The sequence below is a fragment of the Macaca nemestrina genome, chromosome 10, assembly GCF_043159975.1.
Source record: "Macaca nemestrina isolate mMacNem1 chromosome 10, mMacNem.hap1, whole genome shotgun sequence".
In the NCBI taxonomy this organism is placed as follows: Eukaryota; Metazoa; Chordata; class Mammalia; order Primates; family Cercopithecidae; genus Macaca; species Macaca nemestrina.
In genome coordinates this window covers 143,041,802-143,060,935 of record NC_092134.1, presented here as the reverse complement: position 1 = coordinate 143,060,935, position 19,134 = coordinate 143,041,802, and the positions used below count along the sequence as shown (strand labels likewise).

General features: G+C 38.8%; 1 protein-coding gene across 1 annotated transcript in view; it reads right to left on the bottom strand.

Moving 5' to 3' along the window:
- Window positions 1-19,134, bottom strand: part of LOC105463806 (lysine demethylase 5A) — a 101,012-nt gene that overhangs the window by 9,482 nt on the left and 72,396 nt on the right. Inside the window, exons 25-27 of the mRNA XM_011711127.3 lie at window positions 11,801-11,960; window positions 10,327-10,547; window positions 7,170-7,580 (exon numbers count right to left, since the gene is read on the bottom strand). Coding sequence (XP_011709429.1) covers window positions 7,170-7,580; window positions 10,327-10,547; window positions 11,801-11,960 — 792 coding nt within the window. The remainder of the gene's footprint in view (window positions 1-7,169; window positions 7,581-10,326; window positions 10,548-11,800; window positions 11,961-19,134) is intronic.

The following is a 19,134-nucleotide window of genomic DNA, read 5'->3' as shown; positions in this document are numbered from 1 at the left end:
AAATTATATTTTACCATAGTGTGTCCACAAAATTAGGCCTCTTAGGTACTCCATTACCTCATGAATACCTGGGGCTCCTTGCGAGGCAGAAACATGTTTGAGAAAAATTTGACAAAAAGGGAACTTCTAATAGAGCAGCCAAGTAGTTTTAGCTAATATTAACAATTTCTAGGCTCTAAGACAATGCAATTATCAATCAAGAAAGGAAGAGTACAACAATGTGAAGGCAATCCTGTGTATTAGCTTTATTTCAAAGAGATAAGCCAAAGTACTAAGAGCATTAAATACCTTTTTAGAAAAGCAGTCACATAGGCCACTTTTAAAACTAATATTTTTTATTCTTCTCTTCTTCCGTTACAAATACAACTCCCTATAAAAAGTTAGCAAATATCAGATGTCAAATCTTACAAATTAACCAATTATAACAGTCAAAGACACAGGTCAATAGATCACTCTGGGGCTTAAAATTCAAATCTGAAAACCTGACAGGTCAGCGGCAGGTGTCAGACTTTGACCCTTCTGACAATACTCTGATTACAGGAGGCTAGGAAGGGATTGTAGTTTGGTGACTTTAAGCCTTGGACTTAAGAGTTAACAATAAAGTGACTTTTGGCTTTTGTATTTGAAGGCTGATTGTGGTAGTTTTTACAGCTAATGTCATGGCAGACAAGAACATTTAAGTTGAAAAGAGCCACTCTCCCTCACCTCAATACAAAGGTTGTCATTTCATTGGCAACATAAGAAGCCACTTAAAACCGTGAGCTTTACCAGATATCAAAGGAAGGAACAGAAAGGGATCAAAGAAGTAACTCTATACAACTTATAAGAAAGAACAGATGAAGGAGGTTTTGGCTAGGTAAATGAGTTTCATTCACAGAAAGTGAGTGGTTTTCAAAATTCGTTTCCATGTCCTATAAAACAATTGTCAAATCACAGTAGTCATGTTAGTAGTTTTAGGCTTGTAATAAGGGGTGGGAAAAATAATTTGTCAAAATGATATTCTACTTGTATTGTTCTTATTCTGAAGTTCTAGATCTTAAGAAACAATACTGTTTAACATAAAGATTACTCAACTCAGAAGTTCTGAGTTTCAGTGTGTAATTTCAAGCAAGTCACTTAACCTCATTGGGTGGCTCAATTTCCTCATCTGAAAAATGCAGATGACATTAATTACTAGATTACCGAGAGGATCCAATGAAATAATGTATGGCAAAACACCTAATTCACTGCCTAGGATACTGGAGGCACTTTTCAGTCATGGTCTCGTGGCTCTACTCATTATCCTACACTACACAAAACGTTTTGCACCTTGATATAACTGTCTGCAGCACTGCTTTTCAAAGTGTGTAGACCACTGGCATCAGAATCATCTATTGTGTTTTGTTAAACATGCAGCTGGGACCTATCACCCTATGAACTCAGAATGTCTGGGGAGTACAAGCCAGAAGCTTACATTTTTAATCAGCTCTCAAGTGATTCTCATATATTCTAAATCCGATTGCTGCTGGCCCTCTGTGACATCACTTCCTGTAAATTCAGAGCAACTTAACAATACCTTCCTAAACAGATTTGTTTTTGTTCTGTAATTGTTTGTTTAGCTTCTGAAGTCTGTGCAATAAAAAAACTCACCAAAATGTTCCTATTGTAGCAAACTAATCAGAGACCAAAAAATAAAAAGGGAAATAATGGCATCTGTGCAAAATGTAAAAATTAAAGTACTGCAAGCAGTCAAGACTCACAAAATGCTGGCTGTTAGAGTAGGTGCACTCAAGTGTTTTGGCTGTTTGGGACACATAAAGGGAACTGGATAAATTGTGGTTCTCTGTGCTGCCCAGGTTTGAGATACTATGCTGTTTATGATGGTACCCGTGAACCAACAGATACCTTTACCCTTACCTCCAACCCTCTTAATCCAGTCTAGTCCCCATTCATGCTAATCCATTGGATAAGAACATTATCAATGTATCAGTATTTGCTATAAAGAAGTGTCCCAGGTCTTTTGAAACCTAGTGTTTGCACTATACTCACTGGCTTACAATTTCCCAAAATTCTCTCGCAAATAAGACAAGACTTTCCCTTTTGTGATTTTCACTCAAGGTCCCTTCCTAAGCCTAGATCTCCCATTTCAAAAGATCTATAACCTTTCTTGAGATATTGGTACACAAATTCTAACCTAGACTACAGGTTATGTAACAATTTAGCCTGATAATAGAACAAGTAAAAATAGTCCTTCTCTTTACCAATATCTTTTTTATCATGCTCATCTACTAACAATCAAATGTGAGTCCTACTCTTGTGTGAAAGGTCCACAGCATCATAAAGCAAACTAAAGTTTGGGATGCCAACCGAAGCCACAGATGATTCTGACACAGGGGCAACAGACCAGGTAGTGTCCTGAAAACTCAAGAACACAGAATTTGGAAAACTGTATAAACTGTCATTTCCCTTTTCATTATTTCTAGGGAGATGTATTTAGTGAATCACAAAAAGAATTATTAAACTTCACAGCTGTGAACTGTTCAAATACTAAATGATAAGAGATTCTACATCACAGTACAAATAGGTTACTATGTTTAGATCTGGGGGAAATGTCTGTTTTAAAAAGAAATACATTAAAACGAAATATTAGTTTAATATTCATGTTTTGCTGTATGGTTTCATATTTATACTTAAGAAAAAATACTTGGCATAGTATATTTTGTTCATTTCTTAAAGAATAGTACTGCACTGGGAAAGAAGAAAATCTGGTAATTTAGTGATATTCTTAGCTTAGTAATTAAACTGAGCTTTTGTTATTTTGGCATTTAATATCTTTTGCACCCCAAGTTTCCTAGTAAAAGCAGGATTTGAAAAAGGAAAACAATTCATTTAGTGAACTACAACACACGTTCAGAATCCTTGTGTATTATTTTCTTGGTGCTCTCAATATTCAGTGACCAACCCTCCCAATTTGCCGAGGAATGACAGATTTCTCAGTATGTAGGAATTTCAGTGCTGAAACAGGGAAAGTCCCAGGGAAACTGGGACAGTTGGTTACTCTAGCTGAACATCATGCATGCGTGTGCACACGTGTGTGTGTGTGTATTACACACATTTAGGTAACTTAATCTTTGATTATCTGTGCCAAAAGGAGGTATGAACTAGTAAAGCCATTGAAAACGCAAATACCTTGATTGAGGCAACACCCCCGTGAAAATCTTAAATCAGGGTGGCTAATAAATAGTAAAAATCAGAATTCACAAATTTAGTCTCTTAATTTACCACACAAAACTTCTCATGTAAGTAGGAATGGGTAAAGGAAAAGGTCGACAATAAGAGGGTTAAAAAAATTGAAGAGAAAAAGAAGACTATTTTCATAAGTAAAACTATTAAATGTTTATTCTAATACAGAAGAAAAATACTACTTAAATTAGCAGCCTGAAAGAATTTGGTCTTTTTCCAGTTAACTTGTTTTATCTTTGGTACCAATAAGACTGAATAAAGAGTTCTGACAGAAAAAGATTCTGAACTTTAAAATTAATTTTTTAAAACTAGTTCTTTGTTAATAATAATTTCAGCTTGACATTAATAATCAAAGGAAAAATTATTTTTTCAAAACCTTTTATATTATTCTGGTATTGTCTTTCTTTTTCTAAAACACCTTGAAATTGAGGCTAGGCACATTTAAACTAGCCTCATTTAATCTTTCAATTTTTAAAAGAGTATTTCTCAAAAAGAGAGCTGGGCGTGGTGGCGTGTGCCTGTAGTCCCAGCTATTGAGGAGGCTGAGGTAGGAGGACTGCCGGAGCCCAGGAGATCAAGGCTGCAGTGAGCTATGACCACACACTGCACTCCAGGCTGGGCAACACAGTAGGACCCTGTCTCCAAAAAAAAAAAAATTCTATCTGCATATTTTGGGGGAAAAGTCATAGTCATTATTGGTTAGAGAAATAATAGTAATTACTGGTCAGAGAATTCACCTAAAAACAAGTGAACCCTAGAAGTTATTTTTTGCAGAATGATATTTTAAAAGAACAAACTGCCCTAAAACGCATGATTTTCTTTTTTTTTTTTTTTTAACATCATCTTGCCAATCTTTTTCTTTTTGAGACAGGGTATCCCTGTCTCGCCCAGGCTGGAGTGCAGTGGGGCAATCACAGGTGCAACCATAGCACATTAACTATAGCCTTGAACTCCTGGGCTCAGGCAATCCTCCTGTCTCAACCTTCTGAGTAGCTGGGACTACAGGGATCGGCCACTGCACCTGGCAAAAGCATTCTTTTCTTATTTTGTTCTAAACATGTGTGTTGTATATTAAGTTTTCTCAGAGAAATACTAAACACTGAGAAAGTTTTAACATTCTTTACAGAAACTTTTATAGAACTGTAACTGTTATTTAGTAAAATCAATGTCAGGAACAAACATGTAGAACCATAAAAACCGCAAAATAGCAGTAAGAGGCAAAATATCTATAATCTGTAATAACTTTTGCTTAAAATGAAACACATTATATAAACTAACAACATAGGGTGGGGCACACATTGCTCACCTTTATGTATTTTAACAGTTCAAAATAGACACTTTCTCTGAGCACTCAGCCAAATCTCCTTTTGCTCCATCAAAATGTAGATGATAACTCTAGATTTTGTTTAAAGATTTTGTTTACAAAACATCTATACTATTAGGAGCAAATCTCACAGTTCTTTCAAAACTAATGATCACATCTTAGCACTTACGTTGCATTTTTTGGTTAACAAGTGCTTTCATAGAGATTGTTTCGTCTTATCATCATAACCCTTTGAATAAGGCAGGGCACCTGTTAATTTGACAATTTCAAAGCAAATGAAAAAAAAAAACAGCCTAAGTGTTTATATTGCTATAAGAAGACAACAGTAAGCCGGGCGCGGTGGCTCACGCCTGTAATCCCAGCACTTTGGGAGGCCGAGGCGGGCGGATCACGAGCTCAGGAGATCGAGACCATCCTAGCTAACATGGTGAAACCCCGTCTCTACTAAAAATACAAAAAAACTCGCCGGGCGAGGTGGTGGGCGCCTGTAGTTCCAGCTACTCGGGAGGCTGAGGCGGGAGAATGGCGTGAACCCAGGAGGCGGAGCTTGCAGTGAGCTGAGATCCGGCCACTGCACTCCAGCCTGGGCGACAGAGCGAGACTCCGTCACAAAAAAAAAAAAAGAAGACAACAATAATAATAGATGAACTGAATCCTATTTAAATGCTGAGCAGAAGGGAGGGGAAAGATTAAGTGATAAGGAGAAAAAGTACAAAAATAAGACAAAGGCTCATGATAGATACAAACATGATAGAAAGAATGACAGGAAAGTTTAAAATGGAAACATCCTACCTTGCTGCTCATCTTTAAACTACCATAAAATTAAGAGAGAAAGAAAAGGGAGAAGGCTCTGCCAGTGCTGAGCCGCTGCACTCTGGTGCCCAAAGAGAAAGTTAACTCTTCCTCAGCCTCTTTAATAAACAAACTCAGATGGAAATAAACGCAAAATTAAAGATAAAAATAATATGTACATATATATGTACTAAAATGCTTTAAAATGTTTATAACATAGAATGCTTATACAATGAATAGATGCAAGTCAGTGAACAGTCTGACAATGACATAAAACAAATGCCATAGAAAAAAACTGGGAAGGAAACACTAAAATATTTACAGCTGTCTTCCTTGGAAGATTAGACTACAGGATATGTATTTTACTATACGCAGCATTCATTTTCCAAAAAATGAACAGAATGCCCCTAATACATCTCATTTAAATATGTGTCATTTAGTTTTGGAATGTGTTTTTGTACGTACACCTCAGTTACCGACGGGGCAGAGGTGTTAGTGGAGAGAGCCTGGTCTGAGAGCCGGGATCTAGGGATCTACTTTTGGTTTTGCTGCTGATCAGCTCTGTAACTTTGGTCACGTAATTACCTTCCCTGAGTCCTGGTTGCACCAGCTGTAAAATGAGCAGCCTGAACAAGGTAAACTCTTGGTCCCTTCAAGCTCTAAAAATGTTTAAGTATTTCATTGAAAAAGTGAGGGCATAACCTATAGGGAATAGAGATGCAGTTTTATTTGTTTATATTTTCAAACTGAGGCACTATGAGAATTCTAAACATCAAATAGTATAATGAGTATAATAAAATTAAAACTACAGATTTATCAATATTCTTGATAAGAACTGTAACAGTGGCCTCCAATCATTTAAACAACTGGAATTTTTCATAAAGTCTATTACTCTCAAAAGTTCGTATCTAAAGAACGGCCAAAACAGAATTACTACACTTAAATTTTAGGGTTGGAAATTTTAAAATAACGTTTTGTTTTGTTTTGTTTTGTTTGAGATGGAGTTTCACTCTTTTTGCATAAGCTGGAGCACAATGGAGCGATCTCGGCTCACTCCAACCTCTGCCTGCTGGGTTCAAGTGATTCCCCTGCCTCAGCCTCCCGCGTAGCTGAGATTACAGGTGCACGTCACCACACCCGGCTCATTTTTTGTATTTTTAGTAGAGATGGGTTTTCACCATGTTGGCTAGGCTGGTCTCAAACTCCTGACCTTAGGTGATCCACCCGCCTCGGCCTCCCAAAGTGCTGGGGTTACAGACATGAGCCACCGTGCGCAGCCTAAAATAATGCATTTATAGGTTTGAATTATTTGTTCCCAAAGACTGGAAGAAAATTATATTCCATTTAGGAGAGTGCTTACAGGTCTGAGTGTGAGTAAGATATGGACTAAAAGTTTCAAGTCTTTGGAATACAATCTTAATGCAATTGGCCACAGCTCTTACAATACTGGCCCAGGATTTTCTTCAGGCCACTGGGACTATTTGACAAGGTATTTCGTTCTCTGAGTCACCTTACAGGGAAGGCACAAGATTATTCTGAAACTTGTTATGCCCACTGCATATGAAATGCACCATTTGCCAGGGAATGTCACCTCTCTCTGCTCCTGTCTCATTATGTTCACTAAGTATATGATTTCTAAAATACAACACTTCTACTAGGCACATTAACAGCCTCACTTTTCAGAACAGTTTATAGAAATTGTACAAAAGATATTATGTTGGAAGTCCAAATCCTAGAATCAAAAACATACTATATATTGATATCAAACGTGTGTCTCCACAACTGTTGTTCCTTGACCTCTCATGCTTGACCATAAACAGTTGGAACTCACCTTGTCCTTGCAGGGCCTTTGGCAGTTCTGTGCTGCGCACACAGCATTCTCATCGTCAGACTCCTCTGCTCCTGACCAGTCATACTTTGAGGGAATGTCCAGCACTTTCTTCTCTCTTTTCTTTTCAGTGCTCTCTTTCACAAGTTCAACTTTGGCTGCAGCAGCCTTCTCCTTCTTTTTCTTTCTCTCTTCTTCTTTTGCTAGTTTCTTGGCCAGTTTATTCAGCTCCTTTGATTTGTCTGCACTTAATTTTAATTTCTTCTTTTTAGGTTTGTCCATTTTCTTTAACTCCTTGGACTTCTGTTTTCCTTCTCCAAAAAGTTGCTCTACCTTTTCTAGCTTCCGTTTCCGTTTCTTCTCTGAAGAGTCCTTTCCTTTCACTTTTAGTGGTTTCTCTTCCATGCTGTCATCCTTCAAAAATATAAAATTGGGAACAATTTTAAAGCAAGACAGTTAAAAAAACTACTTAGTATTACTCTCTTATATGAGGTACCTAGAATAAACACATTCAAAGAGACAGAAAGCTGAACAGAGATTACCAGAGGCTGTAGGGAAGAAGAAATGAAGATTTGTTTAGTGAGTACAGTTTCTGTTGGGGCTAACTAAAAAATTCAGGAAATGAATAGTGGTGACAGTTGCATAACACTGTCAATCTACCTAATGTAACTGAATTGTCTACCTAAAAAGAGTTAAATGGTAAATTTTATGTTATGTATATTATGCTACAATAAAAAAACATTTATGGGCCAGGCGCGGTGGCTCATGCCTGTAATCCCAGCACTTTGGGAGGCCAAGGCGGGTGGATTACTTGAGGTCAGGAGTTCGAGAGCAGCCTGGCCAACACGGTGAAACCCCGACTCTACTAAAAATACAAAAATTAGCCAGGCATGGTGGTGCATGCCTGTAGTCCCAGCTACTTGGGAGGCTGAGGCAGGAGAACGGCTTGATCCCAGGAAGCGGGGGTTGCAGTGAGCCGCGATCAATCCACTGCACTCCAGCCTAGGCCACAGAGCAAGACTCCATCTCAAAAAACACAAAAAGGATTTATGTTATTCTAAAGATATTTAAAAGACATTTTAAGAAGGCAAGTGTACTATTCAATGAAGATAACAGTAGAAAATCACAAGTCTGAAATGAAATATTTATCTTGTATTAGCTTACTAGGAGAAAAAGGGCACACACAACAATTCAGTGCCAGCGTATTAACACAGTCTGTAGCGTCTCTGTTAGAGACGAAAACATACACAAAAAGCAAACTGTACTAACTTATGTAATAACTTCTGGGGTCTTCATTCATTACTAGTAAAGTTCTTTCTTAACCCAAATAATAAAAGCATTGGTAGTTATTTTTAAAAAGTCAGAAAAACATAAAATCGTGTCCATGATCTCATTACACAGAATATATAGTGACTTTGCCAACGGGTAGAAAACAGTTCGTGTGACAAAGCAAAAAAAAATCGTCATTATTGTTTTTGGCTTTTTAATACTATAGCTAGTATGTGCCAATGTAATAAACATTTAAAATTTTAATGGTAAAAGTGTATCTAGTAACAGAAAGAATGGGAGGGGGCATCAGAGAAAGAAATACTGAAGAAATATAACATAAACCTAACAATTCCCTTGAGAATTCATTTTTCTATAGATTTGACACTTGAAAATCTTTGACAGGAACCTAAGAATCAGCAGAATCCAAAAGAACACTGGATTATAAGTGCCTTAAGTCTATTACATCTTAAATAAGATATTTAACCTCTTAATACTTTGTGCTTCCTTATCTGTAAAATAAAGAAGATTGGGTAAGACAATGAATGTGAAGAAAATGCTTTGCAGACTGGAAAACACTATCTAAATTAGGTTACCTAGACCTGACTTTCAAAACAAAACCAAACTACAGTATATGCTAAATACATCTGCGACAACTCCGGGTGGCATGGTACCGTTCCATTACATGGAAAGAAGGAAACTAATGAAAAGAATACGAGTCAAATGGCAGAATTCGAATCCAGGTCTCTTTATTTTTTACTGGATGTGTGACCTTAATTTTCCACCTCTCATACTTACTTTCTTCATATGCAGAATGGGTAAAATACTTGCCCTCTCACTCCCCTACCCATTCCTCTTCAAGACGGTGGTAAGGACCAAATGAGCTCATGGATATGGTATCACTGTCTCATCAAATGAGCTCATGGAATTGCTACGTAAGTGCGATATATGAATGTGGACCTTCTCTCCCACTCAATCTACTTCTATTTAACCATCCCTGTGCCTCTTTTTTATAGCTACTATATATTCTCCCCTATCTCTGGGCCCTCCAATAATGACAGTCTGGGCTAAAGAGGTTGTTCTAAACTAGATGGTTATCAATCACACCCTTGCCCACTTCTTTTTAGCAAAAATGGCCATTTTTTTCAACTTAGATACTACCCAAAAGCTTCATAAAGAAAACCCTAAGTCAAATCTCTGGTGTCCTACAAGAAGAAAAGGAAAGGAAAGGAAAGGAGAAAGGAGAAAGGAGAAAGGAAAGGTAAGGAAAGGAGAAAAGAGAAGAGAAGAGAAGGAAAGGAAAGGAAAGGAGAAAGGAAAGGAAAGGGAAAGGGAAAGGGAAAGGGAAAAGGAAAAGGAAAAGGAAAAGGAAAAGGAAAGGAAAGGAGAAAGGAGAAAAAGGAAAGGAGAAAGGAAAGGAAAGGAGAAAGGAAACGAGAAAAAGGAAAGGAGAAACGAAAGGAGAAAAAGGAAAGGGAAGAAAGGAAAGGAAAGGAGAAAGAAAAGGAAAGGAAAGGAGAAAAAGGAAAGGAAAGGAAAAAGGAAAGGAAAGGAGAAAAGGAGAAAAGGGGGAAAGGGGAAAGGAAAAGGGAAAGGAGAAAAGAGAAGAAAAGAAAAAAAAGGAAAGGAAAGGAGAAAAGAAGAAAAGAGAGAAAGAGAAAGAGAGAGAGAGAGAGAGAGAGAGAAAGAGGAAGGAAGGGGGGAAGGCGGGAAGGCAGGCAGGCAGGCAGGCAAGCCGGCAAGCCATAAAGCCCAATTTCTTTGACTGAAGTGGGAAAGTAGGCCAGCCAGATTACTGCCCTCAGCCATCCCTCTGCCAACATTTATGATACCTCTAAGGAACCCAGGCATTCTAGTTTTACAACCACTGCTTAAATAAGTATTAAATCCACACCTCCATGATATGCAAGAATCTGTCTTCAGATGGTGGGTGTGTGGCCTGCAAAATCCGCCATATGTGTTGAGTCTCATCCAGAGATACTTCTAGGAGGTCTCCAACCATCATAAGTTCTTCCAGTTGTGCCTTAGCTCCAGGTGACAACTCCAGCACCGGAGGTTCCAAACTCCGGGGCACCAAAGGGCTCTTCCGAGGTTGTTTCCTTGGGGTGCTAGAACCTTTCCCAAAAAATACCATAAAACAAAGCAAATAAAAATTAAAACTATGGAAAAAACTTGTTTTCAAAGTAAATATTTACAATAGCCCCCCAGACCCCCAATACTAACTTCAGATATCTGGATTAATTCCATCCGTATGAAAATGTAAACACAACTAGAAACAAATACAGACCAAAAAGGCAAACAATTCCAAGGCCCACTCCAAAAAAAAAAAAAATGGTTTGGGGTTATTAATAAAAAGCGGTTCTTCCAGCCGGGCGTGGTGGCTCACGCCTGTAATCCCAACACTTTGAGAGGCAGAGGCGGGCGGATCACCTGAGGTCAGGAGTTCGAAACCAGCCTGATCAACATAGTGAAACCCCCTCTCTACTAAAAATACAAAAAATTAGCCAAGCGTAGTGGCACATGCCTGTAATCCCAGCTACTCTGGAGGCTAAGGGTAAGAGAATCGCTTGGACTTGGGAGGGGCAGGTTGCAGTGAGCCAAGATCGCGCCACTGCACTCCAATCTGGGCAACAAGAGAGAAACTCCATCTCAAAAAAAAAACAAACAAAAAAAGGAGTTCTTTATCCTGAATGTTAATTTCTATTGAGTTTTTATCGTGTGGCAAGGGGAGCAAGGAACCAGAATCTCTCCATTTTAGAGTATACCAAAAGATTAAGCATTTAATAAAGCATTTGGCTGCCTTATATAAATAACTGGTTATCTTTCTAATGAACAGAAAATAAGACACAGTTCCATAAAATCCTGAATTTTATTATAAAGAGATAAACACCCTCCATTTTCCAAAGTTGTGACCTAAAGTAATGTGATTTGTTTTTGCTGAGGGAGAGAAAAATGAACATCACAGAGAAAATCACCCTCCAAGGAAAGGAAAGACTTTCTACAATTAAAGTAACCCAGAAACAGAGTAAATATGCGTAAAAAGCAGCAGTTCCACAACACCTGATAACGACCAAATAGAGGGTGAAGGACTACCTATCCGGGATTTTCTAGAACTGAGGCATGGGACTAGATGGCCCCTAAAGTTCTTCTAATTAGGACTCTAAAATTCTTTGTTAAGTTTTCACGTTGTGATGACAGAAAATGCAAATAGGGATTGGCTTTTCCTAAAGAAAACAGCATTTTCAGGTTCCATTAGCATTTCAAACCATTGTACTCCACTCAAACGGGACTCACATTCTTGATTAACATAATGTTTTTCTCACTGGTTTTCTGCTTATCTTCCCCCCAGTTTTTTAAAGGAGTAATACCTTGAGAACAACTCTTGGAAGCAGAAGAGTAAGCATGCTCTGCACAAAATGAAGGTGCTGTCCACATGTGAGTCACCACCTCCTCAGATTTGATGGGAATCTCTTCATCACAAAAAAGATTGGGTTCAAGACTACTAGAGGACTTCACACTGGCTGTGTCCTGAAGAAGAAACAAAGAGAAGTATTCAGAATTAGAGTCATTTAACTTATTTTATGACAAGGCCCAAAATGGAGGCTTTCAGGTTAAAGCTTCTAATATACTAAAAATATGAGATTAAAATTAAATATCTGATGTTAAACAGGATAGAAAATGTCCATTGGGGAGAAAAACCGTAATTGTGGCAGGCCAGGTTTCCATTAGCAACCAGAACAGTTTCTACTAACACATTACTATAATTCTAATTAATGTGTAAGTCAAATAGTAAAGAAATGGAGAAACTATGGCCTTCGTACAAGGGCTGAAATGTGAAAACAAACCCATTAAGATTTTCACCTGGGTTTTCTCAGACCCTAAAGCCTGGTAAGATTATGAAGGCATTCTCACACACACCTTGTGCCAGGGCCCACTGAAGATTAAGAAATTTTTCCAAGTCTCTAGAGAAAGCCTTCCAGACCCTGGACCCCACCCTAGATACAGTCGGAATGAAAGATCCTCGCTTGTAGGTGCGCCTCCCACACATAGACACAGAGTTTAGAATGAATACAAGTATTGAAAAAAACTTGTAACTTAGTTGGTCTGGTGAGTTATTCCATAACCAGTTGCAGAAATAAACTCCCTTCTTTCTCAGTCAGTCTGCATCTTCTTATTGGACTGAGAGAAAAAAGCAGCTAGACCTTGTCCTATCCAGGAACATAATGACTACAGATTCAAGCCAAAAGACAGTATTAAGGTCAAAAAGAATCCACAGAGATAACAAACCTACCAAAAAATTACTATTGCTCTCTACATTCCTCCTCTCTGGGCAGGGCATCTCTGAAAAAAAGGCAGCAGTCCCAGTCAGGGACTTCTAGATAAAATCCCCATCTCCCTGGGACAAAGCACCTGGGGGAAGGGGCAGCTGTGGATGCAGCTTCAGCAGACTTAAACTTCCCTGCCTGAGGGCTCTGAAGAGAGCAGCAGATCTCCCAGCACAGCACTCAAGCTCTGATAAGGAACAGACTGCCTCCTCCAGAGGGTCCCTGGCCCCCATGCATCCTGACTGGGAGACACCTCCCAGCAGGGGTCAACAGACACATCATACAGGAGAGCTCTGGCTGGCATCTGGCCGGTACCCCTCTGGGACAAAGCTTCCAGAGGAAGGAACAAGCAGCAGTCTCTGCTGTTCTGCAGCCTCTTCTGGTGATACCGAGGCAGACAGTCTGGAGGGGACCTCCACCAAACTCCAGCAGACCTGCAGCAGAGGGGCCTATTTGAAGGAAAACTAACAAACAGAAAGAAACAGTATCAACATCAACAAAAAGGACGTCCACTCAGAGACCCTACCCGAAAGTCACCAAAATCAAAGACCAAAGGTAGATAAATCCACGCAGATGGGGAGAAACTAGCACAAAAAGGCTGAAAATTCCAAAAACCAGAACACCTCTTCTCCTCCAAAGGATCAAATCTCCTCGCCAACAAAGGAACAAAACTGGACGGTGAATGAGTTTGACGAACTGACAGAAGTAGGCCTCCGAAGGTGGGTAATAACAAACTCCTCCGAGCTAAAGGAGCATGTTCTAACCAATGCAAGGAAGCTAAGAACCTTGAGAAAAGGTTAGAGGAATTGTTAACTAGAATAACCAGTATAGAGAACATAAATGACATGATGGAGCTGAAAAACACAGCGCGAGAACTTCGTGAAACATACACAAGAATCAACAGCTGAATTGATCACGCAGAAGAAAGGATATCAGAGATTGAAGATCAACTCAATGAAACCAAGTAAGAAGACAAGATCAAAGAAAAAACAGTGAAAAGAAACAAACAAAGCCTCCAATAAATATGGGAATATGTGAAAACACCAAATCTACATTTGATTGGTGCACCTGAAAGTGACAGGGAGAATGGAACCAAGTTGGAAAACGCTCTTCAGGATATTATCCAGGAAAACTTCCCCAACCTAGCAAGGGAGGCCAACATTCCAATTCAGGAAATACAGAGAACACCACAAAGAAACTCCTCGAAAAGAGCAAACCCAAGAAATGTAATTGTCAGATTCAACAACGTTGAAATGAAGGAAAAAACGTTTAGGGCAGCCAGAGAGAAAGGTCGAGTTACCCACAAAGGCAAGCCCATCAGACTAACAGCGGATCTCTCCGTAGAAACGTAGAAGCCAGAAGAGAGTGGGGCCAATATTCAACATTCTTAAAGAAAAGAATTTTCAATCCAGAATTTCATATCCAGCCAAACTAAGCTTCATAAATGAAGGAGAAATAAAATCCTTTACAGACAAGCAAGTGCTGAGAGATTTTGTCACCACCATGCCTGCCTTTCAAGAGCTCCTGAAGGAAGCACTAAACATGGAAAGGAACAACTGGTACCAGCCACTGAGAAAAACATACCAAATTGTAAAGACCATCGACGCTATGAAGAAACTGCATCCACTAACGGGCAAAATAACCAACTAGCATCATAATGACAGGATCAAATTCACACAAAACAATATTAACATTAAATGTAAATGGGCTAAATGCCCCAATTAAAAGGCACAGACTAGCAAATTGGATAGAGTCAAGACCCATCAGTGTGCTGTATTCAGGAGACCCATCTCACTTGCAAAGACACACACAGGCTCAAAATAAACAGATGGAGGAAGATCTACCAAGCAAATAGAAAGCAAAAAAAAGCAGGGATTGCAGTCCTAGTCTCTGATAAAACAGACTTTAAACCAACAGAGATCAAAAGAGACAAAGAAGGGCATTACATAATGGTAAAGGGATCAATTTAACAAGAAGAGCTAACTATTCTAAATGTATATGCACCCAATACAGGAGCACCCAGATTCATAAAGTAAGTCCTTAGAGACCTACAAAGACACTTAGACTCCCACACAATAATAATAGTGGGAGACTTTAACACCCCATTGTCAATATTACACCTATCAATGAGACAGAAAATTAACACAGATATCCAGGACTTCAACTCAGCTCTGGACCAAGCAGACCTAACAGACAGCTACAGAACTCTCCACCCCAAACCAACAGAATATACATTCTTCTCAGCAGCACATCACACTTATTCTAAAACTGACCACATAATTAGAAGTAAAACACCCCTCAGAAAATGCAAAAGAACAGAAATAATAACAAACAGTCTCTCAGACCACAGTGCAATCAAAGTAGAACTCAGGATTAAGAAACTCACTCAAAACCTCACAATTACATGGAAAGTTAACAACCTGCTCCTGAATGACTACTGGGTAAATGATGAAATGAAGGCAGAAATAAAGACGTTCTTTGAAACCAATGAGAACAAAGACACAACATACCAGAATCTCTGGGACACATTTAAAGCAGTGTGTAGACGGAAATTTACAGCACTAAATGCCCACAAGAGAAAACAGGAAAGATCTAAAATTGACATCCTAACATCACAATTAAAAGAACTACAGAAGCAAGAGCAAACAAATTCAAAAGCTAGCAGAAGACAAGAAATAACTAAGATCAGAGCAGAACTGAAGGAGATAGAGACATGAAAAACCCTTTAAAAACATCAATGAATCCAGGAGCTGGTTTTTTTGAAAAGATCAACAAAATAGATAGACCGCTAGCAAGACTAATAAAGAAAGGAGAGAAGAATCAAATAGATGCAATAAAAAATGATAAAGGGGATATCACCATCAATCCCGCAGAAATACAAACTACCATCAGAGAATACTATAAACACATCTACACAAATAAACTAGAAAATCTAGAAGAAACGGATAAATTCCCGGACACATACAGCCTCCCAAGACTACACCAGGAAGAAGTCGAATCGCTGAACAGACCAATCAAGTTCTGAAATTGAGGCAGTAATTAATAGACTACCAACCAAAAAAAGTCCAGGACCAGACAGATTCACAGCTGAATTCTACCAGAGGTACAAGGAGGAGCTGCTACCGTAATTCCTTCTGAAATTATTCCAAACAATAGAAAAACAGGGAATCCTCCCTAACTCATTTTATGAGGCCAGCATCATCCTGATAACAAAACCTGGCAGAGACACAACAAAAAAAGAGAATTTCAGGCCAATATCCCTCATGAACATCGATGTGAAAATTCTCAATACTGGCAAACTGAATCCAGCAGCACATCAAAAAGCTTATCCACCAATGACCAAGTGTGCTTCATCCCTAGGATGCAAGGCTGGTTCAACATACTCAAATCATAAACGTAATCCATCACATAAACAGAACCAATGACAAAAACCACATGATTGTCTCACTAGATGCAGAAAAGGCCTTCAGCAAAATTCAACAGCCTGTCATGCTAAAAACTCTCAATAAACTAGGTACTGATGGAACGTATCTCAAAATAATAAGAGGTATTTACAAACCCACAGCCAGTATCATACTGAATGGGCAAAAACTGGAAGCACTCCCTTTGAAAACCAGCACGAGACAAGGATGCCCTCTCTCACCACTCCTATTAAACATAGTATTGAAAGTTCTGGCCAGGGCAATCAGGCAGGAGAAAGAAATAAAGGGTATTCAAATAGGAACAGAGGAAGTCAAATTGTCTCTGTTTGCAGATGACATGATTGTATATTTAGAAAACCCCATCGTCTCAGCCCAAAATCTCCGTAAGCTGATAAGCAACTTCCGCAACATCTCAGGATACAAAATCAATGTGCAAAAATCACAAGCATTCCTATACACCAACAATAGACAAACAGAGAGTCAAATCATGAGTGAACTCCCATTCACAACTGCTACAAAGAGAATAACATACCTAGGAATACAACTTACAAGGGATGTGAAGGACTTCTTCAAGGAGAACTACAAACCACTGCTTAAGGAAATGAGAGAACACAAACAAATGGAAAAACATTCCATGCTCATGGATAGGAAGAATCAATATTGTGAAAATGGCCATACTGCCCAAAGTAATTTACAGATTCAATGCTATCCCTTATCAAGCTACCACTGACTGTCTTCACAGAACTGGAAAAAACTACTTTAAATTTCATATGGAACCAAAAAAGAGCCCGCATAACCAAGGCAATCCTAAACAAAAAGAACAAGGCTGGAGGCATCATGCTACCTAACTTCAAACTATACAACAAGGCTGCAGTAACAAAAACAGCATGGTACTGGTACCAAAACAGATATATAGACCAATAGAACAGAACAGAGGCCTCAGAAATACCACCACACATCTATAACCATCTGATCTTTGACAAACCTGACAAAAACAAGAAATGGGGAAGGATTCCCTATTTAATAAATGGTGTTGGGAAAACTGGCTAGCCATATGCAGAAAGCTGAAACTGGATCCCTTCCTTATACCTTATGCAAAAATTAACTCAAGATGGATTAAAGACTGAAAGGTAAGACCTAAAACCATAAAAACCCTAGAAGAAAACCTAGGCAACACCATCCAGGACATAGGCATGGGCAAAGACTTCATGACTAAAACACCAAAAGCAATGGCAACAAAAGCCAAAATAGTCAAATCAGATCTAATTAAACTAAAGAGTTTCTGCACAGCAAAAGAAACTATCAGCAGAGTGAACAGGCAACCTACAGAATGGGAGAAAAATTTTGCAATCTATCCATCTGACAAAGGGCTAATATCCAGAATCTACAAAGAACTTAAACAAATTTACAAGAATAAAACAACCCCATCAAAAAGTGGGCAAAGGATATGAACAGACACTTCTCAAAAGAAGACATTTATGCAGCCAACAAACATACGAAAAAATGCTCATCATCACTGGTCACTAGAGAATTGCAAATCAAAACCACAATGAGATACCATCTCACACCAGTTAAAAAGGCGATCATTAAAAAGTCAGGAAACAACAGGTGCTGGAGAGGATGTGGAGAAACAGGAACACTTTTACACTGTTGGTGGGAGTGTAAATTGGTTCAACCATTGTGGAAGACAGTGTGGCGATTCCTCAAGGATCTAGAACTAGAATTACCATTTGACCCAGCAATCCCATTACTGGATATATACCCAAAGGATTATAAATCATTCTACGATAAAGACACATGCACACGTATGTTTACTACAGCACTGTTCACAACAGCAAAGACTTGGAACCAGCCCAAATGCCCGTCAATGACAGAATGAAGAAAATGTGGCACATATATACCATGGAATACTATGTAGCCATAAAAAAGGATGAGTTCATGTCCTGTGCAGAGACATGAAGCTGGAAACCATCATTCTCAGCAAATTAACACAAGAACAGAAAACCTAACACTGCATGTTCTCACTCATAAGTGGGGGTTGAACAACAAGAACATATGGACACAGGGAGGGGAACATCACACACCAGGGCCTGTCCGGGGGTGGAGGGCTAGGGGAGGCATAGCATTAGGAGAAATACCTAATGTAGATGACGGGTTGGTGGATGCAGGAAACCACCATGGCACATGTATACCTATGAAACAAACCTGTATGTTCTGCACATGTACCCCAGAACTTAAAGTATAATAAAAAAAATTATGGTTAAGTAATCCACCTTCTATAGTCTACAACCTATAATAACTCCTATACCAACAAGCTAAGGAGGGGAAGACAAATTTAGATGTGACAGCTTAAGGACACAAACCATTTAATCCTCTCTAGAGGTTTTCAAACCTAGAATCTTACCAATTGCTCTTACTTAAGTATATGTCTGACTGACAATATACAGATTACAGTAAGTCTTCATGTAACGTCATCAGTAGGTTCTTGGAAACTGACTTTAAGCAAAAGGAAGTACAGTAGCAGGTCCTTCAATAAAGTTGTTTTCATTTCATTATAACAGTGATGAGGGGAAAAAATAAGTTCAGCTTGCAGATCAGCTTGGTACTGCTCATTAATCTCACTGTCGCACTTAAAGTCCTTGGAATGTTAAGTGAGCTCTGATTAGGTCTCAGATCATTCTCCTTGAAATCCGTATCCACAAGCTCACCTACACAGACACAATCCCAAAAGATGCAGGACAGACTTTGCTTCATTAAATATGTACCTTGTAAGCAATGATTTTCTGGATGGTAACTACGATAAAATGACTGATTTTATTTTACTAAATAATTACCTACTCCTCTTTCTAAACCAAGAGGGGGCTCCTCCTCAAGCAAGAATACTATGTTCAAAGTATTTTAAGTATGAATTTATGGTCACAACAGAGAACATCAAACAAAGAAAAAACCACCAGC